Below are 13,360 nucleotides of genomic sequence, written 5' to 3'. Positions count from 1 at the left end.
TGGCCAATTATCCCAAAATACCCTTAAATTTGATTTTCGAGGAAAAGTTTAGGGCAATCATTAGAATTAAAATTGTCATTGGTCTGTGTTAGATATTTTTTCCTTTCTTTAACCCCTACCTCTCTCACTCTCTCTCTCTCTCTCTCTCTCTCTCTCACTGAACAATTAACAAACAAAGATTTTCAAGCAAAGTTAATTAAATTTATTCAATATGCCTACCCATCAATATGACTACCTGCAAGATCATAACTTCAGAGAAAAGCAAAATCAAAATGGTCGATCAAGAAAGTTATATTTATTCAAAAAATAAGCAGTATGCAAATGAATTGTTGATATACTGAAGATGCAAAAGTCATGTGTGCAAGGCAAGACTTCATACAGACCTTTAGACAATTGGGATCTATAATCATGCTTCAACTGTTGCAGAAGTAAATGCAAGGATAATAGTTTGAAATATTAAAGTGAAGTCTATTTCCTCTCATGATGCCCCTCACTCAATTATCGTTAGTGAAATTCAGAATTTAAATGACTGTACATTGTTGCAAATACCTCCGTTTGCACAGCTTAATAGGAGTATTAGACTTTGAAGGCAAGCTAATTCCATCTATCCTGCCACCCCACTTACAAATGTTGGGTTTTCCATTCCAAGTGAATAATCCTACCTTGACGATGAAACATCATCATCATCATCATTTAGCGTCCGCTTTCCATGCTAGCATGGGTTGGACGGTTCAACTGGGGTCTGGGAAGCCAGAAGGCTGCATCAGGCCCAGTCTGATCTGGCAGTGTTTCTACGGCTGGATGCCCTTCCTAATGCCAACCATTCCGTGAGTGTAAAACGTTTTTATAATATGACGGCAGAATGGAAGATTCAAAATGAATACCAATATTTGCAAGTGATGAAGTACTTCGACAATTAAAACAGCACAAGTACTGTGGCGATGCTGGAGCACCCCTTTTAGGCAAATAAATCAACCCAGGACTTATTCTTAATAAGCCTAGTGCTTATTCTATCGGTCTCTTTTGCCAAACTGCTAAGTGATGTGGGCGTAAACACACCAACATCGGTTGTCAAGCAAGGTTGGTGAGACAAACACAGACACAAACAATAAACACATGCATAACAATGTCTACCAAATCCACTCATAAGGCTTTGGTTGGCCTGAGGCTACAATAGAAAACACTTGCCCATGGTGCCACGCAGTGGGACTGAACCTGGAACCATGTGGTGGGAAGCAAGCTTCTTACCACACAGTCACTTCACATTCAAATCGATCATTTTAATACTCCACGATTGTTTGCATTGCTGTCTGACGATAGTCAATACACATATTGTAGACTTTTTGTCAAAATGAATGAATTACTTCAGAATGAGGGACCTGATAATATAATTATAGATTTTAAGAAAGCAACTCACAACAGATTTATAGAATTTTTTCCTGGGTCAAATTTGGCATGCTGCTTGTTTCATTTAGGACAAAATGTGTACAAGCATGTTGTGCAAGAAGGACTAAAATGCAGATATCACGATGACAGTTTTAGTCCCAAAATGTGGTGTTTTGTTACCCTTGCTTTAACGCCAGTTGATGATGTTGTAGATGATGGTGATATTCCACAGTCATTTATATCGTATTTTGAAAATAATTATATAGGACCACCTGAGGACAGAGGATGTGACACCTTCAAACTCCATTTCCATTACCTATATGGAATGTTTGGAATTGATGTATGACGGGGATTGCTCATACTAAAAATAGATCAGAAGCCTACCACAGCACGCTGAAAAACATTGAATATTCACAATCTAAATATTTGGAAACTTAATGATATGATTAAATGTGAGGAAAGGTTTGCCAGTACCAAATTGCAGAAGTTTATGCAAATAGAAGAACCAAACCAAAAGTAAAGATACAGAGATATGAACATGTGTCATCAAAAAAACTGTCATCAAAGAATATGATCCAAGCTAAAAAGTTATTTTTCTAAAAGCAATTGCACACAATCTTAAATTGCAAGGGAAAAAAAGTGGGGGTGGGGGTAGTCCAGCAAACCTAAAAATAAACGTTTTTTAATTTAGATATTCATTCTTCCATTTTTGCTATGGTCCCTATGAATTGACCAATGACGAATTAAGTGGGGACAAATTAAATGATGACAAATTGCTGTTTATGAATTGACTGGACACCGTGTTGATAAGGTGGTGAACTGGCAGAGTTGTCAGTAGAACAGGTATAATGCTTAGTGGCATTTTGTCCATTTTTACATTCTGAATTCAAATTCTTTTGAGGTTGACATTTGCCTTGCATCCTTTCAAGTTTGATAGAATAAGTAAAAATTGGGCAGTGGGTAGAATATAATTGACTTAGCCCTCTCCTGAAGTTGCTGGCCTTGTGCCAGAATTTGAAACTATTCTAGAATAAGAATAGGATGGAGAAAGTTGAGAGAGCTATTACCTCTCTTTGCAATAAAAGGACTTTCTCTCAGAGTGAAAGGTAGGTTGTATGATGCATGTGTGTGAATGGTTATACTCCATGTTATTGAGACAAGGGCTCTGAATGCAAAATACATGCATAGACTGGAGAGAAATGAAGGGATTATGCTTTTGTGGGTGTGCAACATCAGTGTGCAAGTGAAACAATGTGCAAATGTGTTGAGAGAAATGTTGGTGATAAGTAGAACCAAATGTAGCATAAAATAGAGAAGACTAAATTGGTTTTGGCATGTGATGAGTGTGAATAATGATAGCTGAATAAAGGTGTGCTGACCATTGAAATTGGATGGTACCTGTAGTAGAGGGTAATGGTGGAAGGGATGGTATAAAGTGACAAGTACTGATTTGAGGATGTTGGGCCTCACAAAGTAAATGACAATGGACCAAGCTGTCTGGTGATATGAATTTCTTGAGAAGACTTGCCTGTGTTAATGACACTGAGTTCTACCCTACCCCTACACTCCATACTACATCTCTACCCATCCTTGCATTCCCTCCTTTCTCACTGTATCATTGCTACCTGCTAGCCCCTGACCTCTGTGCTCCACCTACATGTAACAATAAAGCTTTTCACACACCATACCCCAATAAAGCAATCTACATCTTCACATCTCTTCCTCACGTATCCTCTTTTGTGCACTATGCTTACCTCTCTCTCCCCAGTCCTGTCCTCACAGCCCTGTTTCTCTGTATCATTGCTATCTGGTACCCCCTCCACATTCTATATATACACAAGTTTTCATCTGTCACTTCCCCTCCCCACTCTCTAATCACCTTTCTTTGGCAATATCCTGCCACGTAAAATATACCCTGGTACTTACCACCATCTATGGCACTTTCTGTCTTTACTCAATCACCCTATTTATATTATGATCCCCTTCACTTGTGAGCATGGCCAGCACTTTGCCACCATCTCTCTCTCCCACTCTCCCTCTCTCTCTCTCCCCCTCTCTTTCCTTCTCCTACACTTCCCTCAGTTTTGGTAACCATGCATTTCCTTTGTGGAAGCACACCTTTTTCTGATTTTCTTCCTGATCTCTCTCTCTCTCCCTAGCCAGGTAACCTTGTACTTTCTCTACAGTAAGACAACTATTTCTGTCTCACTATAACCTTTCATCATCTGACACAAGATCACCTCCTGCAATGCCCCCTCAGGTTCAGTAACCATGTATCTCCTTTACAGTAGCACTCCTGTTTCTGTCTTCATTCCTAATTTCCAGCCCCCTCCATCCTCCTGCTGGCTAACCTTGTCCCTCCTCTGGTTTACTATAACCTTTCATCATCTGACACAAGATCATCTCCTCCAATGCTTCCTTCCTTCTCAAAAGATTGTTTTGTATTGCAACTTACTTGGTGACCTTGTCAGGGCAGGTGCCACTTAAAAAGCACCCAGTTCACACTGTAAAGTGGTTGGCATTTGGAAGGGGATCCAGCTGTAAAACTCTTGCAAAATTGACCTCACCTAAGCTTATATCATGTAAAAATCACTCTGTTAGGGTGAACTTCAGAAGGGCATCCAGCTATAAAACCTTGCCAACACAGACACAGAAGTCTGGTGCAGGCTTCAGCCTGGCCAGTCCTTGTTAAACTGTCTCTCCCATACCAGCATGGAAGGCAGATGTTAAATGATGATGATGATTGTCAATATCATGATCATGATAATGGCGAGCATCAGGCCTCATGGAGGCAATGAACTATGACTGAGACTTTTGATAATATGCTGTGCTTGAGAAGAAGACCCATCAAGCCAAATGGCATTGTAGTTGTGGCAGATATTAGTGTCATACAACTGGCACTCATGCAGGTGGCACATAAAGGTACCCATTACATTCTTGGAGTGGTTGGTGTTAGGAAGGGCATCCAAGCATAGAAACGATACCAAATCAGACTGGAGCCTGGTACAGCCCCTCACCTTACCATCTCTGGTCAAAGCAACCAACCCTTGCCACCTTGGACAACAGATGTTAAGTGATAATGATGATGATGTTAATATAGAAAATAATAAGAGAACCTATGATAATATTTAAGTGAGAAATAACTGAATATATTTATATTCAGTATTTCACTTTCAGATCAAGTGACTTCATATCTCTCTTACAGACATCTTTGAAATGAAGATGAGCTTGTCCCTGTGCTGTTGTGCCGGAAGCCAATTACCCATGCAGCAAGTCTTTTGGGATCATTCCGTCTGGCATGCAATGAAAATGACCGAGCCAGAGCAAATGATGCTGCTGCAGCAAGATGTATATGCTGGGTATCTTCACTGTGACTACCACTCCCATGTGGGTCTGTACAGCCAACACAGATGCTGCACCACCATGCCTACTATTACTACTACTACTACTACTACTACTACTATTTCAATTTGAATAATTCCTAGTCATGTAACTTTCATAGTTTTTATATCAACCCAGAACAGAAACAAGGAATAATACATATACAAAGCAAGGAATTCCTAGTCCAAACATTTGTTTCCTTCAATTTTCTCTCCCTTTTTTAAAAATTGGGATCATCACCCCAAATTGCCATTGTTTTGGTGTCCTTTCAGAAGTCCATGCCACCTGTTATACACAAATCAACCTGAGAATACCTTCTCTTTTTAATTTTCTTAACATCTCAGGTGAAATTTCACCCATTTCTTCTGTCTTGCAACGTTTGAGTGCTTTAATCACTTCTATGACTTCAGACTCTGTGAGGTTAGTTCTTGGCCCTACATGCACCTCAAGTCAATCACAATATTTTATCCTGATCAGATAAAGGTATGTCCAAGACCTTTGGCCTTATGTTGTGTTTGAGCAATCCGAGAAAAATCACAGTCGTGGCAAACACCGGTATCATGCAAATTGGCACATAAATGCACTCCAGTGTTGCATAAATGGCAGCCGTTCTGGTGGCTTGCAAAAGCACCTATTACACTCTTGTAAATACCTGAAATGGGTTATTGCAGATGTGATTATGAATTTTTCAGATTATTAACTTCATCTTTTGAGATGAAAATGTTTTTTTATACTTCTCCATCTGCATTGTTTCATTTGGAACATTAAAACTGCATTTATAACATGCCGTGCATTTATGGAGGGCCTTGTACATGAAACACTGTGAGGTTCTAAAGGTTGGGATGGAAGAATATTGAAAAGCCTTAATGATAGAATAAACATTTTAATACATATGGAGTGAGAAATGAATTAATATAATGCTATGGAATGAAGATTTCGTAATTCCAAAGTGGGAAACTCATGAGAATCAAAGTATCAGGACATATACGTCTTACCAATAATGCAATTAGTAAGGCAAGTAGTGACATCAGTTCAATATTTCTGTGTTTGCTATGGTGGTGAGCTGGTAGAATCGTTACTATGCCAGGCAAAGTGCTTAGCGGCATTTTGTCCATCTTCACATTCTGAGTTCATATCTCACCAAGGTCACCTTTGCCTTCCTTCGTTTCAGGTTTGATAAAATAAGTACTAGTTGTCATTGCCGGCCTTGTGCCAAAATTTGAAACCAATATTTGTAAATATTTGCTAAAATATTAATGGTATGGAACCATGCATTAAGCCAGGAATAAAACATGTAATATGGTTCAGAAATTGAAGTAATTGAAATGAAGTCCATATGTAGGTTCCAATATTAAAAGAGAATTCATGTCTGAAGATGAAGTTGTACATAAAGTTATAATTTTATGATGTTTTTCTTTGTCTAGAGATATAAAAATGATGATCATGATCATGATGTTAATGATGGTAGTCATGATGAAGTGTATTCCTTTATTTCTTTTACAGAAATCTAGCAGAAAAATATTGTGGAGATAGCAATGTAAGTTCTTAATATTTATTTATTTTGTACAAGGCAGCATATTGAGTTTGTGTAGCTCTGTGAGTTGAAACAGACAAGCACCTTAACCACAGGCTTGGTATCTCTCATCTGTTTTATCTCAAGCCAGAGCCCTTAACAGTCATGTTAAGATTTATCATTGTTTTGTTTTTGAAGGTGAATTACTAGGGTCCTCTTTTTTTTAAAAAAATTGGTGGGGTGGGGTGTAGCAGCAGCAGTGGCACTCGCACCACCAGTAGCTTCAGCAGCAGCATTGATTGTTATTTTTTTGGCTGTTGTTTTTACTATTACACTTATTTTTGTTTAGCTCCAATTGTCTTTCCATGGGAGTCTAAAGACCAAACAAACATGTTAAATCCTTACAATGAAAAAATATCTATGTGAATGAATTCTGCTAGATCTATGAAAGCTATAAAATGTGGATGGTAAAACTATGATGATGGTGATTTCCTTTCCAATCTACAGCTCATTATTTTCATTCATATGGACACAAGATGGACTTAAGATGGATAGCTGTTTGGTTTTCATCAAACTCCTCTTTGCTTTATCAGGAAACTGGCTACAGGCTTTACATGCCACCCAGTTTAACACCCCCATCTGCTTCTTGGGTGCCTTTAGCATGAATTCTCTCACCTTCATGCATTTGGACCAAATCAACAGTTTCCTCTCCATCCATTTGTTTATTCCTTCAGATGTTGAGGTCAAACAACAAACAGCTCTACCAAATGAAAAAGGAAACTAACCCACCCCTTTTGCAAAACTTATGTACATTTTAAAGATGATAGTCGATGAAGCAATCACACAACAGCATAACACCTTTCTTGAATTTATGAGTTCAAAATCATGCTTAGGTCAACATAGCTTTTTCATCTTTTCATGTCTCAGAAGACAACATATAATAAATAACTAATAGACTTACCACACAGCCACATCTTTTAGTTTTTTGCAAGATTTAAGGGAGATATTTGCTGCTATCTTTTAGTAACAGCATAGAATCTTTTTTTAAGAAAGGAATATCAAAATCAGTTGACAGTGCAAGATGAAATGCCTTGTAGTATTATGTCACATCCCTTTAGTGTATCACTTCTCAATTTAGGTAATATCCCCCATCAGTCAATGATTTCAGCTCTTTACTGGAGGTTAACATTTATAGACAAAAGGATTTGCTTTTTTTAAAGTGTTTCTGTGAATAAGGTAATGTTTTGTTTCATTGAAGAGTCGAAACCAGTCCAAAATAGAATTATTAATGTCAAATCATTGTTTTTAGTTACTACAAATGCTTTTTTTGTTACCTTTTCTAGGAATATGAAGATTTTAGAAGGGTAGTCAGTGAAGGTTTTGGACTTGTCGAAGCCAAGTAAGTGATTATATTACATTCTGCTTAATTTTGATTTTGACTTTGAATCATGAGAAGACTGTGATGTAGTCCTGGTTATGCAACTTTTAATACACTATTTTTGTTTGTATGTATTTAACTGCAAGACAAAAGGCTCAAACCTATTCCATACACTCACAGAACAGAGACAGGGAAAAAACAGAATAAGGGGGTAATTTTCAGTTCAAGATCATTTCTTTCCCCAGTTCACATTGAAATGAATTGAACAATAAATATTTTAAACTCTGATTAAAATTAAAATTCCCCTTTCCTGGTGCCATGTAAGATGTATCTCTGCTGGTGCCACTTCAAAAGCACCCAGTGCACTCTGTAAAGTGGTTGGAAGTGCATTCAGCTGTAGAAACCTTGCCAAAGCAGGGGACTGGAGCTTGTTGCAGCTCCCCACCTTGCCAGTTCTGGGCAAACAATCCAACCTATGTCTCATTTTTATGAAGCTGAAATAGAAAACAAATCTGAAATTTTAATACAAATAACAAATAATGTATAAGAAATTATGTCTTTAAAATCTTCTGTGCTACAAAGTCATTTAAAGATGTATACCATTACATATAATAGTCCTGTTTAAATCTGCAAGATCTGTCTGTTAACATGATTGTCATCCCAACCTGGTCTGTCTTCATTTTGCCCTGATTCAATTATAAAAAATAAAACATTTTTTATCTATAAGTAAAAACTTTTAAAAATTTTTTTAAAGTGTTTGTGTTATGGTAATCAACATCATTATCATCTCATCATCGTCATCATTATGTATCACCATCATCATTTAATGGCATGGATTAGAGAGAGTTTGACAGGAATTGGCAAGCTGGAGGGCCACAGCAGGTTCCATTTGTATGTTTTGGCATGGTCTCTGCTGCTGGAAGCCCTTCCTAACACCAACTACTTTACAGAGTGTACTCAGCGTATTTTATATGGCAGTAGCATGGGAACTTCCTACATGGCATTGCCACATGTGATCTCATGTGGCAACAGGACCAGTGGAGTTGCCAAGTGACTTGCAAGATGAAGGGCTCTTAGTTGAGTGAAGGAGCGGAATCGAGGGATATGGCTGTGAGCCTGGCAAGAGTTTAGTGTATGACGGAGAGACAGAGATAGTTGTCTTACTATAGAGGAGGTAGTTGGCTACATCAGTCAGCCAGGCAAGGAGGAGCAAGGTGGGACAGAATTAAGGAAAAATAAAATTATTAACTAACAAGAATGAATAATCTCAGTCATCACCAACAGACTTAAAGGCTCTCTTATTGAGTTTTGTGTAACTACAAGAATTGCGTCAATTCTGAAATCTGCTGTATTGGGAAGAGCAAGGATTGTAAGAAAGGCCCATAAAAACTCATTCAAATACATTTAGGTAAAAACTGCAAAAACCTTCAGCATTCTCTAAAGATTAATAATGGATGAAGCTCCTAAAAAGACTTATAATTAAAATACATTCCAATTTGATACACTACAGGCATCCACAAATATGATACCTGGTGATAATCAGAAATTGAATCTGTTCAAATGTATTGTAGATTTAGATTGAAATAATAAAATTTACAAACATAAACATGTAATGGTTCTTTTAGTGAGCTGGTGTAGAAATAATGATGATGATTGTGATGATGTGATGAAAATATGTTTGTTTCTTTTGCAGAAAACTAGCAGAGAAATACTTCAAAGGCTGTGAGGTTAGTTGATATGATTTTTTCAGAGTGCATTATATGGGCAGAGTGATTAGAGCATTGGGTGGAAGGCTTTGTGGTATTTGTCTTGGTTGTCTACATTCAGACTTCAAATATCAATGAATACCTACCACGAAGGAATGATCAAGCTCAGTAACAATCTATTAAGCAAAAACTACCCCAAAAGCATACTCTCCATTCCAATTATGAAGAAAAGAGAGGATGAAACCGATAAACTATCCAGTCTGTCTACCCTATGTGAAAGGCCTCTCCAAAAAGTGACAAAAGATATGCGGCCCATATGACATCAGGACAGTATTCAAAAGTAATTCAACACTTCGCAAATAGAAGAGAATATGACCAAGAACTGCATGTACTCCATCACATGCAACTGTGGTAGGTTTACAAAGGCAAAACATGCTGCCATCTCAAAATAAGGGTAGGGGAACATCACAAAGCTGTGACACAGGGAGATATAGATAAATTGGGTATAGCTGATCATGTATGGGAAAATGGAGACCACCTCCCCCTGTGGGATGAAGTTAAAATAATAGAGCGAGAAAATAAGAAAATAAGAAAACTTAAAGAAGCAGCACATATGCTAGGACACAACAGCCTTCTAAGCAGACTGAGTGCAGATATGAACAGCAAATGGAACCAGTATTAAGGAAGGATAGGAGAATATTAGATTTATAAGCCCTAAAAAATTCACTGTATAATTGCCCCCCTGGCATGTGGCATAGTGGTTAAGAGTGCAGGCTACTAACCCCAAGATTTCGAGTTCGATTCCAGACACTGATCTGAATAATAATAATGATAATAATATCGAAAAAGACCTTAGGAATGAGAACCTAGGTTCAAAATTCCCCAAGGCATCTGATGAAGACTGGGGGTATATCAGCCGAAATGTTAACAACAAACAAGATAAAGACAAATATTCGTCAATTGTAAATAATGTACATAATTCCTCATCTCCTAAATATAGAACTGTAAAAATAACTGATTTGTTAATAAATCTAGTATTGCATAATTATAAACTGCCAAAGTAGATACACCTGTAGAAATGCAACAGTTGTGGGAATAAAATAGTGGATTATATGCTTGTAGGTCATAGAATTAAATCCACTGCGGGTGGTTATTTTTTTTTTTTATTTATTCAGCATTTGCCCTTCCTCTAACTCAATTCATGTCAGTGTTGGGATTAAGTTAGCTGATAATCTCTTAATGCTGTCTGAGATTGGGCAGCAATCTAACTACAGGTGACACTTGCAGTAGTCCTGTGGTGAATATAGTGGTAGTGGCAGTACCTGTAGTGGTAGTAATGGTGGTGGTGGTGGGGTGGAGTGATAGTAGTAGAAGCAGCAGCAGCAGCAGTAGTAGTTGTAGTAGTAGTAGTAGTAGTAGTAGTAGTAGTATTTAATCTAACCTTCATTAGCTCTCATGTGGAGATAAAGATGACCAGTAGTTTGGGTTTCATTTTTTTACCTTCAGTTATTCAGGTTGAACATCATACACTGAAATTCTTACAAGTCTGGGGCAGTGCTACCAAAATTTCATGGAAACTAACTTGCCTCATCAGAGAAACTTATAAAAATTCATAAAACTATTGAATTTCTTTTGGATCATTGTCTGAAATTGAGTAACTTAATACAAGGTGATGCCATTTCAAAGATAATAGTTGATGACAATTTAGTTGCTATAATTAAGCAAATGAAATGATTATATGCAACCTTCTGTGAGGGCCTTTTTCTATTAAGAAATAGAAATTATATTTATTCTCTTCTCCAAACTTATTTTGCTTCTCTACTTTGTTTTGGAATTCTAAACCTCTTTCGAATATTGGTAATTTGGTACAGCATTAAGAGGAAGAGACTTGATGGTATACAAGATTTTGATATACTAGTTTAATGTTTGCAATTTCTGAATTGAAATGCAAGTGAGTTCAGTGTAGCATCCCATTTATTCAAGCTTGTTAAAGCAACAAAAAGTTGTTGAATTTGTGGAGGTAGAAGTACCCACTGCAGCTTTGATATTGAAACTAATGAAAGAGAAAGTCTTTGTTTCTTCTATTGGATTCGTATTTAATTTTATTATTTTTGATATTGTTGTTTAACCATTTAAGCATTCAGATTTCTCAGTCAAATGTAATGCTTATTTATTCATATTGTTTTGAATTCATTATGCAGTATCTTGTAGCTCTAAGGCTTTAATGGTGTGATAATTTATTTTTAGAATGACATTGTAAGGTAGGTGTGAGAAGTCAGATGTATTTGATGTGAATATACAACAGGTAGAATACTCAGGCTTGATAAGGGCACATTCCAGGTCAGTTCTGAATGACTAATGTTGTTGAAAGTCATACCAGTTAGTCTTCTTTCCTTACAGGAATAGTATTTCTAGATACTGCAAGATGTTTTGAATATTTTACCACTTCTTATAATGAAGTGGAGGATTATTGCTTGATTTTGAATTTGTCAATTTTGTCTTTCACCTTTCTAGGCTTGAGAAAATAAATATTAGTCAAGTATTTAGAAAAATAACCCACAGAAATAAGGCCATAGCTATTTCACACAAAATAATATGACCTGGTAGAATGAAACTATACTTTCACTAAGTGCTTTATGTGTCTATGCAGTGACAATTCAATACAAACAACTCCTCAACCATCCTACCTTTCACCCAACAGTGAGGACATGATAGCTGGATTGAGAGAGGGCTCCAGCATCACTCAGCTGTTGCATATTGTCAGCTAAGTAGATTAGAGGGAAATTTACTGAACTGTTTTACTCAGGGGCATAATGTACCTTTTGGTCCAGGAAGCAAAACCATTACTTTATAATTTTGAAGTTACAACCTTAACTAGTAAACCACATTCCTTTATTAGCAAATAACTAGACTCCTATAAAATGTGTGATCTTGTGCATTGTTTAATTTTCCTACAGTACAAAGTTTAATTTTCTACAGTGGAGAAGGCTAGCAACTAGATTTGGTTAAAAAGAGACGATGAGCGATGGCTAGAAGGATATTGAGTTTAACTTCATAACCAGCTGATCTAGCAAGCGGGGCCTCATATCAGTGAGGGGGGGCCGGTGCACATTGATGCCGTCGAAAGGTAGGCCCCGAAACGGCGCGCATTCTCTCCTGATGACCCCATACACTTGCTGGCTTCTGGTATATGGAGCTTTTGACTGATAGCACTTGCATGTGCAAGTTGTTTGTAAGACATCTACATGCTCTGGAATTATTCCAATGTTCCTGTCTGTTTTTGAATCAGACATCTGAAATTTGATGTTGCTGTGGATGTAGAGAAGCAAAACAACTAATTGCTTCAGGAAGGGAGGCAATATCCAGTTGGATTGAAGAGTCAATTACATGGTAAAATAGAACTTTAAATGTTAAATCATTTATTTTATTATAAAGTCTAAACATATGCTTTTATTTTTAATATTTATAGGGTTACGAAAATCTCTTGAAAGTCCTGGACAGGGGAGATATTGACAAAGGAGTTGTTGAGTAAATATTTTTACTTTATTGAGATGAGGAGATTGTGATGTATAAATGTGATCATAATATAATGATATATATATATATATTGGCAGGGATACCCGGCGTTGCCCGTGTTACATGCAATTTAAGAATTAGTGTTTTCTGTTATATTTCCTGTAATGAACTGGAATATCTACGTTTCGAATTTCATCAGAATTGCAGATGAGGGTTCTTTCCCTCAGTGCACACCCTAAAAAAATTGTAATCGTGCCACCTGTATCCCATATTACTGATTTTTATGCGCATATTCCAAAATTCCATTCTTGTAGAACCTGTTAAAAGGATTTTGCTCCTGAAAATTGGAGGTCATGGAGCTCTAAAATGTGAGAGTTAAGGCTCCTTTTGGAGGTGGGTGTCTTAATGTCAACCAGAGAAGTTGAATTGTTGAGAATCTTTTTAACTTGGGTCTTATATCTATTGTTTGAATTTCTTTGA

The 13,360-nt window shown here is 37.1% G+C and overlaps 1 protein-coding gene across 1 annotated transcript in view; it reads left to right on the top strand.

The window, feature by feature from the left end:
* Nucleotides 1-13,360, top strand: part of LOC115212235 — a 323,796-nt gene that overhangs the window by 181,116 nt on the left and 129,320 nt on the right. The window contains exons 52-55 of the mRNA XM_036502985.1: nt 6,271-6,304; nt 7,624-7,679; nt 9,352-9,385; nt 12,834-12,892. Of these exons, the coding sequence (XP_036358878.1) occupies nt 6,271-6,304; nt 7,624-7,679; nt 9,352-9,385; nt 12,834-12,892 (183 nt within the window). The remainder of the gene's footprint in view (nt 1-6,270; nt 6,305-7,623; nt 7,680-9,351; nt 9,386-12,833; nt 12,893-13,360) is intronic.

The sequence above is a fragment of the Octopus sinensis genome, linkage group LG5 (genome assembly GCF_006345805.1).
Source record: "Octopus sinensis linkage group LG5, ASM634580v1, whole genome shotgun sequence".
Classification (NCBI taxonomy): Eukaryota; Metazoa; Mollusca; class Cephalopoda; order Octopoda; family Octopodidae; genus Octopus; species Octopus sinensis.
The sequence above is the reverse complement of the archived record's forward strand: the minus strand, read 5'-3'. Positions and strand labels throughout refer to the sequence as shown.